We start from the raw sequence: 17938 nt of genomic DNA on the forward strand, positions 1-17938 counted from the left end.
TAAGGTTGTTATGTAGCTAAAATGAATTAATCCATGTCAAATACTTCAATGGCAGTTGGTACAAGTGATGTCTACATGAATGCCATTATAATTAATAAAATGCCTGATATGGTTTGGATGTGAGGTGTCCCCCAAAAGCTTATGTGAGACAATGGAAGAAGGTTTAGAGGACAAATGATTGGGTTGTGAGAGCCTTAACCCAATTAGTGAATTAATCCCCTGATAGGGATTAACTGAGTGGTAACTGAAGTGATAGGGTGTGGCTGGAGAAGGTAGGGATTGGGGGGCTGTGGCTTTAGGGTATATATTTGCATCTGGCAAGTGGAGTCACTCTTTCTGCTTCCTTATCATCATGTGAGTTGCTTACCTCTGCCACATTCTTCCGCCATGATGTCTTTCCTGCCTCACCTTGAGCCCCAAGGAATGAAGTCTGCTGTCTATGCATTGAGACCTCTGAAACCGTGAGTCCAAATAAACTTTTTCTCCTATATAATTGTTCTGATTGGGTCTTTTAGTTGCAGCAATGAAAAATCTGACCAAAACATGCCCAGCCTTCTATTGTATTTGCTATGGTCTGAATATTTGTATCTTTCCAAATTTACAATTGGGATCCTAACTTCCTAGGTGATGCAGAGGAACATGGTGGAGGTGAATAGGTCATGGGGGCAGAGCCCTCATGAATGGAACTAGTGCTCTTATAGAAGAGGATTGTGACAGATCTCTTTTCCCTTCCACCCTGTGAAGACAGCAAGAAGGTACTAAGTGTCAAAAAGCAAATCCTCTTCAGATACTGATACTGCTAATGTCTTGATTTTTGGACTTTCCAGACTCCAGAACTGTGAAAAATAAATAAATTTCTTTTGTTTATAAGCTCCCCGGTCTGTGGGTTTTTTTGGTTTTTTTTTTTTTTTTAAAGCAGCCTGAATAGACTAAAATGTCTGTTAAGCACATAATAGCCCTACCCAGCAATGCTCACTTATTCTCAGACACCTGAGAGGCTGGGAGCAAAGGGATGGTCTTTGTTTTATGTAACAAAGAAACTGAGCTACAAAGAGACTTAATCCTTGCCCAAAAAAGTCAATAGAGAAAGTCAATGATAAAGAAGGTTGTTGAGGAAGTTCCTGTATCAAAAAGGAGTTTTCATATTAATTCTGCAGAGGCACTGATATACAAGTTTAATCGACTGAAAAAAAACAAAACAAAACAAAAAAAACACCCAAGCATGCACACAGAATACACGAATACATACTAATCAGTGCCACAATGAACATAGTGGCAGCAGAGACTAAACAATAGCCTTTGGTGGCAAAGGAAAAGTTTTGAGCATTTAGCAATGTTGAAGGGAAAAGCACATGCATAATGAAAGGCCACCAAATTACTAGAATTTCAAAGTCACCTGCAACTTTAAGTATTTAGTTCTTTTCATGAAAATGTTTCACTCATCTTGAATGTTTCATGTGTGCATGAGATATCTAAGTTACAAGGTCTAGTCTATAAAATATTTAAACAGAGGACATAAGACATTTGGAATCCTAAAATCAAAAAAGCTTCACATTCTTGGAATTGCAGGTTGGAACTGGGCTTGGTTGGGGAATGCCTGTCATCCCAGCTACTCAAAAAGCCAAGGCAGGAGGATCACAAGTTTGAGGCCAGGCTCAGCAATTTAGCAAGGCCCTAAGCGACTTAGTGAGATCCTGCTTAAAAAAAAAAAAAAAAAAATTGTAACTTCAACTAAAATGGAAACTCCTATGGAATCCTTTTCCTTTAATGAATAATAGTTTGGAATTTAAGACATAGCCTCTATGTCTCAAACAGAATACTTCTTATTTCATTTATTCAAGAGAAGAAAAAGAAGAAAAGTGAGAGACCTTTGTTAATCTGTGCAAGAAGCCTTCTGAATTCTCAAACCATTTTTGACTGGGTGTCTGACCATATTATTGCTTTTTTTAATAATCTCATTTTGGTAACTATCTTGAAAATATTCAACTCCTGATGTTGTTTTTCCTCCATGTGGCTTCAGTGGTTCCAGAGGGAAATTCTATGAATGTGTCTTGTGCTTTTTCTCACTCTGTGCCTTGGTTTAGGCTGCTCCTTCAATGCCTTTAACCTTCTTTCATCTCTCCTGTTACTGAAAGCCTGGATATCCTTTGAAGTCCCTTTCCAGACCCTTTCCTCCCTGCTTTTTTTCTCAATCCTGAATGTATCCTCTCTTTGGATCTCCACAGCCCTCTGGTTGAAGCTGTCTGTTGGAATGTGACAGTTGTCCACAGGGGCTTGGTTCTACAACCCCTTCTGGGTACCAAAGTCTATGTTGATGCTCAATCCTCTTATATAAAAGGGCACACTATTCTCATATAACCTACACACATCCTCCTGCATATTTTAAATCATCACTACATAACTTAGAATACCTAATACAATGCAAATGCTATGTAAATAGTTACACTGTATTGTTTAGGAAACAACAAGAGCACAAAGTCTCTATGTGTTCAGTAGAGAAGTATTTTTGTTTCAAATATTTTTGATCTATGGTTGATTGAATTCACAGATGCAGAACCCATCGATATAGAGGGGTAACTGTAATGATCTGCTTTACCTTATACTCACTAATAAAAAAGAGAGTAGAGTACTAGGCTAAGAGCACAGACTCAGCCTGGTCTGAGACTTCCTTGCTGTGTGATCTTGGGCAAGGTACCACATATCTGTGTGCCTTACATACCTCATAGGACTACTGCAAGAATTTTAAGAGCTAATTATGTAAAATGCTTAAAATAGTACCTGGCACAAAGGTTAGTTGTTATCATGTCCTTACTTTAGCACTTCTGCCATGGTGAAAACCCTGAACCAGTACTGGTACAGCAGCACACACCTCCCAGGAACCTATTTACTCTTCTGAATTAAAATAAAGGCTGAGTTCAGTTCCAGCCTGGCTATAAATTAGTTCTGGGGTTTTAGTAGATCACTTAATGTCTCTGGGTTTTGTGATATTCTTCCAAAATGAGGAGGTTAATTTGATAATTTCTAAAGGCCCCTATAATGCTAAAATTCTATTGGCCTACAACAGTATTAAATTCAGATTATCACGTGAGTTAGAAAATCATGAACTAACAGAGGTTTAATTGTATCCTCTGGTACAACTGGTTTAGATCTTGATTTGCTTCACATGATATTTTTACATTAATATTGGTCAACATTCCTGGCCTATTTTGAGAGATTAAATTTAAGGAAAATGCTCATGATTTATTCTTTGTTTTGGCATGTGTCATATATATTTAGTATTATATTTAAATTAACATTTCTAAAAAGTACAGGTTGCCATTGAGACACATGTTCAAATTTTCACTTAAAACGTTTTTACTAAAGCAACATTAATGCCATGGATGCTAANTATATAAAGCTTTGACCAGGGATTGAACCCAAAGGTGCTTTACCACTGAGCCACATCCCCAGCCCTTTTTAAAAAAAATTTTTTTTTTTTTTAATTTGGAGACAGGGTCTCACTGGGTTACTTAGGGCCTTGCTAAGTTGCTGAAGCTAGCTTTTAACTTGTGATCTTTCTGCCTCAGCCTCCTGAACTGCTGGAATTATAGGCATGTGCCACTGTGCCCAGTGATAAAGATTCTTAATATGAAATATTTTGTAGGGTTTTTTTTGTTTTGTTTTAGTAGATTATTTGAGCACTTTTCTTTGTTGGGGGTGGAGGGTGGTTACTGGGGATTGAACTCAGGGGCACTTGACCACTGAGCCACATTTTCAGCCCTATTTTGTATTATATTTAGAGACAAAGAGTCTCACTGAGTTGCTTAGCTCACTTTTAGTCTCACTTTTGCTGAGGTTGGCTTTGAACTTTTGATCCTCCTGCCTCAGCCTCTGAGCCACTGGGATTACAGGTGTGGGCCACTGTGCCTGGCTAACATTTTCATTTTTTTTTATTTTAATATTTATTTTTTAGTTTTTCGGCGGACACAACATCTTTGTTTGTATGTGGTGGTGAGGATCGAACTCGGGCCACACGCATGCCAGGCAAGTGGGTTACCGCTTGAGCCACATCCCCAGCCCAACATTTTCATTTTTAAGCCAAATATTTTTTGGGGGGAGGGGAGTTCATATTGTTCACACTTATAAACAACTATACCTGTGGTCCAAAAGCACCAACATTAACTAAGTTTCAAACCTTATTAAGAAAATAACTCCATGCAGAAGCTAGGGAGCAGTTGGCATTATTAATTAACAAGATGTCCTAAGAGACATCTACATTAAAGTTCTTATCAAACAGCTGTCATTATGGTTCCTTGAAATGGTAATTTTATAAAATCCAATCATTTGGCCAGAAAAAGGAAGTTGGTTAAATTCCCAAAGTCAGTCTGTGTCAAAGCCAAGATTAGAATTCAGAGGTTGTTGGCAGGAAGTCATATGATCCCCTTTCTTTCCATCCAAGTGTCTGGCAATCGAAGCCCATGGAAACACTTCGTCCACCCATGATCTCGAAATAGATAGGTTTGAAAAAATGTTTCCCAGGTGGCATCATGGAGGATGTAGTATTCCAAAGAGGTTTACAATTTGGGAGCCTTTTAATGAAAGTTTTACTCCATATTTCCCTTTGTTTAGTGTTTTGTTCTGAGATACAGGCATTTTTGCAGTCCTCGCTAAGGAGAGAATTTTCATTTCCACTACAGAAATATATATTTCAAATACTCGAAATGCCCTTGAGCTAAAATAAATACTTAACTAAAAAATAAAAAATAAAATAAAAACCTCTTTGAGGCTCACTCAGAGAAAAATCTTCTGATATCAGGTGGCAAGTGTCTGGAGCTCTTTCACAGTGACTTTTCAACCTTGCCTTGGGGCTGTTTCCTTTTTAGAGAGGAAGCCTTAGCTCCAGGCTTGTGGGAGGCTCATGGAATCCAATGGAAAGCTGTCCTTGACAGTCCTCTGAGCTGAGTTTTAAAGGAAGAGCTCAATATAATAAGCAGCATCTTTCCTCTAAAAAAATAAGTAGCTCTTTTTATGTTGTAAAGGCCAGAGTGGATTCTGAGCTCACTGGCAATTCTGTTTCCCTAAAAACTCCTGGAACAAATTGCTGGGCAGCCTCTGGGTTTGAAGCTGCCTCTGGAATGGGTTCTACCCACCATTTACATTTGTTAGGCAAAAGAAAGAAAAACAAGCAACTGGAACAAGACAGTGGATTCTCAGCAGCAGCCATTGACAGGCAAAGTTGACACCTTCACAGGTAGTAAAGCTAAATGAATGGTATGTCTTTAAGAGGTACCCAGAATGAACACATCCTAATATTGAACCCAAACAGGCAAAACCACGTGGGTTTGTCCATTTTGTAACTCATAGAACAGTCTGGAAAAGATTTTATAAGCAAAAGGTGTTTTACCTTGAATCCCATCTATTCTTTAGATCAGTTTCCATCCATCCCGGCTTTTCTCTCCTCCCACACAGACTTCCCTAGATAATTGTCTAATGGGGAGTCAATGGGCTTTGGAAACAGAACTGGGTTTAGATTTTAGAAGAGTCATTTATTGCCTATGTGATCCTGAGCTAATTATTTAGAGTCCCGTTTCCTGTTCGTAAAACTGGAATTAGGATACCTGCCTCCTAGGGCTGGCGTGAGAAATGAACAGATAATGGGCTTGATTGATGGTAAGGGTGGAATAAATCTTCTGGTTCTCAGCTCTCTTCCTTGTGATTTAATGGGACTTGAGGATGGATGACCTCAGGTCTGGCTAGCCATGTGTGCCAGCGATGCACAGAGGGTGTGATAATCAATGACACATAATGAACAATCAATTTCATGTGCATTTATCATGACTTCTGTGTTAATCTTTATTAGAATTAGCTTACTGAGGACATAAACTCTATTTCGTAAAAATGCTGTGGAGCCTAGGCAAGGCAAAGAATTAATGGAGGGCAAATAATTGCAAATTACGATTTGTAATTAAAAGAATATTGCATACCCTGTTGAGATTTTGATATTGGGACAAGCTAAAAATCATTACTTAAAAATCATTATGTTCTCATGATGATGTTTTGCTGGGCTAAATGAAGGAAAATTTTGGTTTGAATGCTCCTTGTGACCTTTGTGTCATCATTGTTTATTTTTACCTTTCACTATCCTACTCCTCAGTGCAGACCTACTAACATTTACTATTGATTCAGTTTTCTTAGAATAGTTATCTTCCTTGTTCTTTTTGAACAAATATTCACTGAAGCAAAAACAATAACAAAACCACATGCACACATAGATTGAGAATCATTACTCTGAAAATCCAAAATCTGATTTTTTATTTTGTAGTTGTAGATGGACAGAATGCCTTTATTTTATTTGTTTTTTATTTTTATGTAGTGCTGAGGATCAAATCCAGTGCCTTATATAAGCTAGGCAAGCACTCCGCCACTGAGGCCCAGCCCCAGCCCTGAATTTCCCAAGTTTTTGAGTGCTGACAAGATGCTCAAAAATTTGGGGGATTTTGAAGCATTTTGGATTTTTGGCTAAAGATGTCCAACAAGTAAAGTCTATGCAACTATTTCAAAATCTACAAAACCCTCAAATCTGAAAAACTTCTGGTCTCAAAGCATTTTGGATAAAGAACACTCTGCTTGTCTATATGTGAAAACCATCTGTAATTAATATTAACATCAGCCTTGATCTTTGCATTTAATCTGTGAGTTGGTACCATCCTCACTCCACTGATAGCGAGGAAGAGATGAGGAGGATGACGCTGACTGCTAACATTTGGTAAGCATCTACTATGTGCCAGGCATTGTTCTGGATGCTTAACCTGTATTAACTCAGCTTTGTTCTTCCTCTTAGTGCTTACACCTGCCATTTTAGACTTTTTGTTGTTGTTTGTTTATTGTCTGTATCTCCTCATTGGAATATAAAAGTCTGAGCGGAAGTATTTGGTCTGTTTTTATTCACAACTGTATTGCCAGTACATTGAAAAGTGCCTGGCAAAGGAAGCATTCAAAAATGTGCATTGAATGAATCAATAAGTCTTCACAATGTTTATTCTTTTACTAACTCTAAGAGTTGGTCATTATTATGAGCTCCATTTTACAAATGAAAAACTGAGGCAAAGGGTCACATGCACCCAGAAAGTGACAGGGCTGTGATTTAAGCCTTGGCCCTTCCCCTTCTCTGATGCCTCATCCAATGCCATGATGGATAATTCTGTGTGTCAACTTGACTAGGCCTTGGGGTGCCTGATTATTTGGTCAAAAATATTCAGGGTCTGTATGTAAAAATGTATGCAGACAAGATTGATATTTGGATCAGTAGATTGAATAAAGCAGAATGCCCTCCCAATGTAGCTGGGCCTTATGCAATCCACTGATGGCCTGCATTGAACAAAAAGGCTGGCTAAGAGACAATTCATTCTCTCTGTGTAATGATCTTTGAGCTGGGACATTGGTTTTTTGATTTCAGATGTGGAGTTGGACTGGAACTTAACACCACTGCTCTCCTGGGTCTCCAGATTGCCAACTGCAGATCCTGGGACTTTTCATCCTCTATAACTGTGAGAGTCAGCTCCTTATAATACCTCACCTTGTACACACACTCACATTCGCATACTCTATTTGGTTCTGTTTCTCTAGAGAACCCAGTAATACAGATGACGAGCAAGGGCCACATAGCTAGCTGTCACTGTAACTGGGATTCAGATTCAAGTTTGCCGACTGCCAGTTTGGTCATTTTTATTTCATTATAGCATAATACTCTCCCTGGCTTCTTTGCTCTCAAATTAGCTGATTCTATCCTTTAGCTCTCATTTAAGTATTCAACTCAAAAGGAAGTGAATTAGCAGATTTGACTCAAAAAGGGAGTCTGACAATTTGGTTCACCCTTTCACTTTTTTTGCACAATGAGTTCCATCTGTTAGATATTTAAATTAACATTTCTAAAAAGTACAGGTTGCCATTGAGACACATGTTCAAATTTTCACTTAAAACGTTTTTACTAAAGCAACATTAATGCCATGGATGCTAAAAAATACAAATGAGCAGGTGATAAACTGCTTAATTATTCTTTGTTGTGGGGGAGGCATTAACATTTAGAGATCTTATTTAGAAATGGTTCCCCAAAACTATAGCAACAGAAGTAAAATGACAGTAAAGGACATAGGCTCTGGAACCAGATCCAGACTTGAAATTCCACTTTCCTATGTACCGTACAACCTAGGGCAAGCCTCTCTCAGCTCTTAAGTTCTTCTTCTGTAGAATGAGGATAACAAGAATAGCCATCTCTTAGCAATACTATATCAATTAAGATGGTTTAAGTAATGTGTACAGCACAAAAACTAACACATACATAATAAACATACAATCAATGTTAGCCACTCTGGCAGGATTGACTAGTTATCTATAAATAACTCCCATTATTTTTCAAATTGTCAGAATCCCTATAAAAAAAAAACAAAACTGGTTAGCAATGAGCTAGCTAGTTAAAAACTGTAATTTCCAGATCTCCATGCAGCCTGGTAGGACCATGTTCTAAATTCTGATAAATAAGCTGAATGCAAAAGTTTAGTAATGTAAGACTTTCATTAAGTCTCCTTGAAAGACAAGGGGCCAGCCCTCTTTCTTTTCTCCATTCTGTTTCAGGGAACACAAAGGTAATGGCTGAAGTTCTAGAAACTATTGAACTATATTGAACCATAAGGACAAATATTGCAATTGGGCTTCTCTGAAGAGTGAATTAGGAGGAGTCTGATTTTTTTAATTTTTTCTTTTTAGTTATACATGAAAGTAGGAAGTGTTTTGACGTATCATAAATACATGTAACATAACTTTCCATTTTTTGTGATTGTATGTGATGTGGAGTTATACTGGTTGTGCATTCATATGTGAACATACGAAAGTTATGTCTGATTGATTCTATTGTCTTTCCTATTCCTATCCCCTCTCCCTTCCCTTCATTCCCCTTTGTCTAATCCAAAGTACTTCTATTCTTCCCTACCTCTTCCTTATTGTGTGTTAGCATCCACCTATCAGAGAGAGGAGCCTGATTTTAGATGGCTTTATGTAACTTTCTGTAACATACCAGCTCTGGGTGCCCGTCTTTTGATTTTTATTATGTATGAGAGAATATAAACTACTTTTTTCATGCCATTATTTTGAGTACATCTCTGTTACTCAAGGCTGATTTAATCTTAACTGCTTTGGCTGTCCCTGGTGGTAGTTTAAAAATCCAAATGGAGGCCTGACACTATCTTGAGGCGTTTTTTCCCCCTCCCCCTAAGTAAAAGCAAAACTGGGCAAAAATATTCAAATGGAGGTGCATCACTTCAAAGCCATTCCTTCTATTTCAGAAACCACTCTGAGTTACCATCTTCTTTCTCCTACTCACAAGCTCAGACTTCATGTTCTATTATATAATCTATAATTCATCACACCATGTATCTATCACATCATTTAGACAACCTGAACTGATCAAATTCAGTTTAAGTTCTAAAGTAGAAGTGATCCTAAGTCATTTCTTTTTATTTGCCTTCCCGGGCATTTGTATTTTATTTGAGATAAAGTTTTCTGATCAAAGTTTGGAATATCAGCAATTGTGGTAGAAGCCATAATTTGGAGTAAACAAGCCTACACATAAGACCATCATCTACCACTAAAGTTGATCATAACTTAAAATATTCCACTGGTATAAAGCAGCTAGCATATTTCTCAATGTTCACCTTCAACTCACAAGGAGTTTCAAGGATTGAGAATGAGTAGTGAATATTTGTCTGTCAAGCAATTAAATGGCATCCTCAATTCCTAGAGGCTACATGGTTTATATCTATAACTTCAGCAATCATTGGTACATCATCTGCTATACAAAATTCTATGCACGATGAAACCAGTTTATTTGTTTATAACCAGAATATGGTGATAACCACCCTTCTTGAACTCTTGGTCCACTGTGTAAAACATAACTCACCTTACTCTTCATAGATTTCATCTGAACAAGAATCTGTGTATCCGAATATAAAGTGCAAGAAAAGACCAAAGGGCATTTCCTTTTAGAGCAACAAGAGTAGGTGTGTTTGAGGGAAGAAGGGAAAAAGGAAAAGAAGGAGGGTTTGGGGGAAAGAGGTAGGTAGGTAGACAAGGTAGTTCTTTTTCCGTTGAATGGACCACTTGTCTTGGCTGAACAGTGTCTCTGATTAAAGCAAAATATTTCCCCAGGAGCTCAAAGTGATCTACACATGACATAATTAAAACCTCTTTGCCTCTCTTCTCTATCCGTTAATTCCTCCACTGATTCTGAGAAGTTAAATGACTCTGACAGGGTCACTCAAATCCTGGTAGCCTTTCCAGGAACCTGGCTCCTTCAGGCTTTCAGACTGGTGTTGATTAGAGGTTTGAGAAAGTGTTAGTGAACTTGATCCAACTACGTGAAGTCTGCTAAATGTCTAAGTCCAGTCAATGGGATGGATCTAGGAGAAATTTCTCTCTATACATCCTTCACTGAGAGACAATTCTCATGCCCTCCTTCTGACTTTTCTTGCATGCAATGATCAAGTATACCTTGATGTTCTGCTACTCTGGCTAGTTTCAGACCAACATCAACAGGCTTTTGTCCATAATGCTGTGATAACCAGCAGACTTGTTTATTTTTTAAAGTATTAAGGATGGTTTCTATTTCTAGATGAAACAACGTTCAAGCAAAGGGAACCACAAGGAAAGTACCATGAAGTTCTCATCTTAAAACAATTCAATGACAGGTAACAAGAGAATTTCTGTTTGTTCTCTTGAAGTCTCAGAAGCACAATGCTCATTTAACTTTTAAATGATAATACTTCCAGAAATGGCTCATATCTTGAGTTGTCAGAAATTAACAAGTCATATCAAGTATGGACAGGTAATTGGCCTTTATAATCTAAAACTCTTTTTAAAATTAATTGGACTATAGATAGACCTTATAACATGAGGGGTTTGCAGGTTACATGTACAATTTAACATTTCTAAAGAGGAATTAACACGCTGAAGTCAATCAATTCAATTTATAACATGGAGGTAGCAAATGTGCTTTATAAAAATATATATTCATCATACATATACAAAAAATAAAGTTCATTTTGTAAAAATATCACTCCTCTTATAGAAGTTTAATTTATAACTTAATTTAGAAGTTATCAGTGGAACACTAAAAATTTAATTCATTAAATCACATTTTATACATGTGGATTTTAGGAACAAATAGAACTTGAAATAAAAATCAAGAATCACATTTTAATAATGTTTCAGTTTTAGTTTTTCTTAAAGAAAAATTCAAGTAATCTTGTGCAATAAAAATGTAAATATTTATCATTAGGATAAATTATATTCTCATTTCTCATTATGTTATTTTCTTTTAAAATAAAAAGTTCCCCAAAACCTCTGAAAGGAAAACATGTTTAAAAATATGATAATGCAGTATAAAAAAATTTTAGATAGCATATCATTAATTCCAACTTACATCATTGGTATTAGTTTTAAAAACAATTGTTTTTCTATTTTAAAATATTTTATTATAATATCAACATATCAACTGTACACTTAAATGGGACACACTGGGATATTTCCTAATATGCATATATTGTGAATTGTTAATTTCCATTTTCTACTCCCACTGCACCCTTCTCAGACCCTAGAAATATTCTTCTAATGTTATTTTAAATAATTTAATTTCTTAAGATCATATGTAATAACCTAAATAGAATATTTTTAATTAAAGCAAATTATTATAAGGAAGGAAAAATAGATATCTCACAAAAGTAATTTTAATAAATTAATCCATTCACCAAACAATTAATTGAACTGAAGTGGGAGGGGCAGCGGAAGAAAAGAAAAAGAAATTAAAGTACCCAGAATAAAGCAACTCTAAATTTCTCAAGTCCCAGAATGACAACAATTTTTAACAAAATATTCTGGAATTGAATATGTGCACAGATCCATATAATCCAACCAATTATAAACATGTCTTACTAATATCCTATAAAGCACCTTGCCTCTGGTTTCTTAAAGTATGCTAATTCTGTGTGTGTGTGTGTGCACGCGCGCGTGCAGTCTTTCCAAATCAGGAGAGAGGCAAAGGAATACAGTACATGCATATGGTGGTGTGCACGCATCCACCTGGTCCTATATTTCAACCAGAAGAGCACCCACCGGCACTCTGGCTTGCATTAAGTTATAAAATGAACAATGTTTCTCCAAATCCGAAAGCTAAACCAAGAATTCTTGCAATAGAAGAAAAATTAAGTGCTTACCGTGTAAAGCTCATTAAGAACTTTCATTAAATCTTCATGAAGTTGAAATGCAATCTCTTTGCTCTGTAATCAAGAAGAAATTAAGAAAGAATATTTGAAAATGTAACAGAAACTTGTTTATAAATTATATATATGTATATTAAAAGTCCCACTGACTGAAAACAGGATAAATATATTTATATTTATATATCTGCATATTTCTCTCTCTCTCTCTATATATATATATATACCTACATACCTCTCTCTCTACATACACACACACACATATAAATATGTATAAATATAAAAATATATGTATATATGTAGAGATAAAGCCAGCATGTCCCTGGTATAATAAACATCTTCAGCCAAATGGCCCTTCTTAATACTAAACAATGCAGGATGGACAGAAGCAAGCAAGTGGCAAGTGGACTATCAGGATGGCTCCCCTCCCATCCATATCAGATTTTCAAGAGAGATAAAAAGCAAGCAGGGTGAAGCATCATGCTGGCTTCAAAGTTGAGCAACAGGGCTAAAGTCATTAAAGATGACCTCCAGCATTCAGTCTCTCCCTCCTCGGTATCATCACAAAGGAATTTTGCAGTGAAATTCTCAAAAAGCTAAGTTTGAAAACAAAGCGGACATTAACTCTCCTGTCCAAAATATGGATCTGACTGACTATAATCTGAAGAAAGCACTTTCAAAGTAGTAAGATGAAGTTCACTTAAAATCCACATACTTTATTTCTGCAATGTTATTTTTTTATTAAAAGACACAAAAGCAGAGAGTTGCATTCTTTTACCTTGCTGGTGAAAAACAGTATTTAAAATACTCTTCCCTAGGCTCATCCTGAGAGTTTGACAGAAGAGCATTTGAATATTGTTTTCAGCACAATCTGTAAGTTAGTTTAAAGGAAACCATATTCAAACAACTTTTTTTTCTTTCTGTTTTGAATTCACGATGTCATCAGCTACAGAGAATGGAAAAACTGTGTACCAGAATTAATCCGCAGTGAGATGGTAACAAGAATATCCACACGTTCATTCATGTGCCTCCTACTGGAACATCAGTTTTGAGGGTAGGGGTCATATCTTTATCCATTCTGCCTTAGTGAGTGAGCATCTAGGACATAGAAGTTAAGGTAGCTCTTGGTCTCACCTAGCTCTGGCCTTGCTGCCCATAAGAAGCTTCAAACAAATACTTGTTAAATGACTCTAAGAACAAGCTGAAATACTGTATGCCTGAAATAGCTGAAATAGTTACTCTATTTGCTTAAGTGGTCTGCTGGTCACCACTGAAAGGACAGAAAGGAAAGGCCATAGACCACCCTTTAAAAAATTCTGGGACTCAAAGGAAATTGAGTCCACCTACAAACATAAAGTTTTTGGGTCAGAACTCAGTAAAAAGCCAAACGTGATGAATTGAAGATTCATGGAAGATAAAATATTGAGGGAAGATGACACCAGAAAAGAGAAATTCAAATTTACTGGCAGCATTTGTCACTGGGTTTTCTTGGGGATCCTGAAGACATTGCTGCTGTTTTCTAAGCTTTGACAGCTTCTAAAATCCCTCAATTGGTCATAAGAGGAGTTTTATGTTTTGCTGGGTCCCTGATATGTGAGGCTGTGGGCTAGGAATCACTCCAGAGTGAAAGGAGAGTCACAAGTGGGCAGATGAAGCCAGCTGAAACTCATTTTATTTCTCCCAAGTCTTGGTATTACACTACAATCTCCTATGATTTCAGCTTGGTGTTATTTTAATATCAGATTTCATTCAAGGATCTGGGCCACCAATTTAGAACTCTCTAATGGGATCAAAGGCCAAGTAGCTGTGCTCAGTTATCTACGTTTCAGGTAGCAAGCCCGAAAAGAAAATATTTCTTGGCTAAGATTTCAGAACATAACGACAACAACAAAAATCCCTTGGGTTCAATTAACCTCAAACCAAGAATATTTAGGGTCAGATTAAAGACTTTGATTTGTGGTCACAAGTATCCTCCAGACTACGGTGGGCCAAACAGAATAAGCAAGATAGTTCTTTGTATGTTCCACATTTTATGTGACTGTGGGTAGTGAGGTAGAAGAAATCTAGCATCAGATAAAGACTTACTCTTCCAAGCATACGCTTATATTTTTCTTTCACCTGTCCCCTCAAATATATTAAGTTTGTCTGAAGGCACTATAGCATAATGCCTAAAAGCAAGGACTCTGAATACCCCTATATCTCAGTTTCCTGTGTAAAATAAATACAGCCACTGCACCTACCTCAGAGGGTTGTTATAAGCATTAATGGGACAAAATATGCATGACACTTAATATGGGACCTAACATGCATAGACACTCCATAAATATTATAGTTATTTAATTTCCCCCAGTTTCTAATGCACACATCATACTTTCCCTTGTTTTGGTCTCATAGGGCATTTATCCATTGAATTCTCTGCAAGAGGTACTTGCTAGAACTGCCCTGGGCCTTTAGATTCCTCCAGGTGCCCCCTAACTTTGAAGGGCCCCCTAATATTGTGCTCCACTTTTAGACTTTTCTTATGTCTCTACTCCTGCACCAGGTACATATGCTAAACTTACCTTCCTATGTTCCATTTGCTTGGGGATTTTACTACTAGTGGTAAAGAAGAAATTAAAGAAACACATTAGGAAATGGACAATTCCTCAAGCCAACATGGTACATGCAATTTATGAAAGAGGCCCTTAAGGAGCTCTGGTGAGAGTTTTAGATTTTGTGAAAAGTTGGTGGGGAGTTTTTTCAGTAGGGAAAACCTTGTTACCCTTCTGCCACAGAACTCAGTTTCTACCCATTAACCATCTTCTTCCCACCACCACTCCTGTGGTCTGTAAAGATTGTTAAAAACTGGACTGAGGTCTCAGATGGACTTGTTTATGTGAAACATGAATTCACACATCCTTGTATTCACGAATACTTGGGATGAACACAATATAATCGATCGCTGAATGCTAGGGGCAGGGCTGTATTCTCATGACATGGGAATAGTAAAGGGACCACAGCATGTACCCCACCCCAGTTTAGATATGTCTCCAATTTATTATAGTAGCAATGAGAGAATAAGCATTTTAAAGAATATTCTGGACCTCAAAAGAAGCAATCTTTAAGTCAAAACACAGTTGCTATAGCACTTAGGATACAGGTGTACCAAATTAATGAACTGAAATCTAACTAGAAAATACCTGGATTGTTAAAGTCCATCAAAATGCAAGAGGGTGCACATGCCTCTGGATTCTATTTCATCCAAAACTGGAAAAGAGTGTGAGTAGACCCTTGACCCTTAAACAAAACTGCCATGGCAGAAAAATGATACTGATCTGAAGGAAGCAATGAATGTTCCTTTTGTATAAGAGAAAAAAATTATGAAATAATATGTTTGAAATAAAGTATTTTCTATGTTATTTGAGATTAGCTGATTAAAATTACTTTTATACAGAGAAAGAAAAGAGGGTCTTTCAATTGCTTCAGGGATAGAGTTGGAAAAGAGAAGAGGTTTCACCTCTCTATTAACATGAGACAGAAGTTGAAAGTATGGTAAAACTTCTAATATGTTTCACTGGGATTCTGACCCAAGGGGAAAGAAAATGGTTAACTTTATTTTAGTAACATTATGTCTCCAGCATATAAGCCCGGGATGAAATTCCAGACCTATTTCCAATTATTTACTATTGCCATACTGATGTTTCAGATATCTCAAATGTAAATTCAAAATTAAGAGCTCTAAAGTTTTTATCTTTTTCCATTATGAAAATATATGAAGTATATTGAAGAATACTAGAAAAACTGAGAACAGGACAAAATGACCATCATTGTGACTTGATGTATTTCCTTCAAGTTAGCTTATCTAACTATAGGTCTCAACTCTAATCATTCCATTATAATCAAATATATTTTTGTATTCTCCTTTTTCAAATTACCATAAATTTTTTGATGAACTCATACAATTTTCAGGCAACTACAATTTGATTCACAAAACTATTCATATTATTGTTTCCACTATTTGCAATCAGTCAATAATTTAATCATTAAATTTCACCATTTTTAGGCTATAAATTCTTTATTTTATTTTTAATTTTTATTATTTTTAAATATTTATTTTTCCATTGCAGTTGGACACAATACCTTTATTTCATTTATTCATTTTTATGTGGTGCTGAGGATCAAACCCTGGGCCTCGCACATGCTAGGTGAGCGCTAGGTGAGCTACCACTGAGCTACAATCCCAGCCCCAAATTCTTTATTTTATATTCTCATTTAATCAGTACTTAAATACAAATTTCTCATGCATGCAATCAGATTTATAATATGAAATACTGAATAAATATTACAAATCACAACATAGTCAAAATTTACAACAAAATACCAAAGAACACAAAAGACTTCTTTAGAACTATTATTTTAAATTTCTATTGAAAACATGAAACAAGAATAAAGAATATCAATTGTAATCCCAAGGGTTGGGGGGCTGAGGCAGGAGTTCAAAGCCAGCTTCAGCAACTTAGTGAGGCCCTAAGCAACTCAGTGAGACGCTGTTTCTAAATTTTTTAAAAAATACATTTTTATTAATATATAATTACATATATATATATATATATATATATATATATGGCTGAAGAGAAATTTGGACCATTTAATGAATACAAAAGGTCAATAGTAAGAAATGGAACAATATTTTCAAGGTCATGAAAATGGGCTCTTGGTACACATTCAACTTTATTATCTGTTCAAAGGTTTTTCTTGGCACTTTCTTCTTTGCCAAAGTATGTGCAATCATTTGGGTTGGCAAAAATCTTTCTTGTCACTCTTTAAAGTATAGTTGCAGTGCTCATAAATATCATTTTTGAGAGAATAGTCATTGCACAGGAGGCAAAGCCATGAATATTTAATTTCCATTAGCTGGGTGAAGTCAACCATTTTTCATCTTTGGTCTAGGATGGTGAATACAAGAAAGTGGGGGACAGCAAACCTGTTCTAGCCAGCAGGTAGCGTGGTACTGCAATTCAATATGCTTTAAGCACTCTGCACTGCCGTCATGAATGCTGGTCTAAAGACATATCTTATAGTTTGTGCTATTTGCTTAAATCATTTCCTATATGTGAAACTGTGAGGATAAACGTATGAATATTTTTGGCTAAGGTGTAGCTCAGTGATAGAGCTTTTGCCTAGCATTCATAAGGTCCTGTTTCACCCAATAGCACTGCCAAAAAATAAAAAAAAATCAAAAAACAATAACAAAAAACATTTGTAGCCCCTTGACATATGTTGAAAAATTATTTTTAGGAGGTTTATTATGAGTTAATATGGCTTCTAGAAGCACAATGTTATTAAGTCAGAAATCTGAGGTTTATCCAAGACTAAACTAGATACTTTTCCTTGAAGAAGTCAAAAATCCTATCTATTGGCTACCCTGCTGATCCATTTTTCTGTATGTCACTACAATTTTTAAAAATCCAATTATGCTTATTTGATTAAAATCCTTTAAGGCTTACTATATTTTTTAGGATAGCGCTCCAACTTTTTAATTCTCCCATAACTACCCATGAATAACTCATCTCCTTCACATTGTACAAATCTCAGACCCTGCCCTCCAGCCTGCTCACCAACTGCTAACTCCCAGGTCCAACTTTGATATCCCTCCCTCCTCTGCTGGACTCACTTTCCTTCCTTGTACCTGATATAATCCTACATGCTACCCT

At 36.4% G+C, this 17938-nt stretch overlaps 1 protein-coding gene across 3 annotated transcripts in view; it reads right to left on the reverse strand.

Annotated features, from left to right (window-relative positions):
* The window catches only part of Srgap1 (SLIT-ROBO Rho GTPase activating protein 1), a 283699-nt gene that overhangs the window by 110705 nt on the left and 155056 nt on the right, over positions 1-17938 (reverse strand). For all 3 annotated transcript variants that reach the window (XR_007348677.1, XM_048805875.1, XM_048805869.1), the window contains exon 4: positions 12243-12305. Coding sequence is in view for 2 of the 3 variants with exons in the window: in XM_048805875.1 (XP_048661832.1) it covers positions 12243-12305 (63 nt within the window). In the remaining variant the exon portion in view is untranslated. The remainder of the gene's footprint in view (positions 1-12242; positions 12306-17938) is intronic.

Source organism: Marmota marmota, unplaced genomic scaffold (genome assembly GCF_001458135.2).
Source record: "Marmota marmota marmota unplaced genomic scaffold, marMar, whole genome shotgun sequence".
NCBI lineage: Eukaryota > Metazoa > Chordata > Mammalia > Rodentia > Sciuridae > Marmota > Marmota marmota.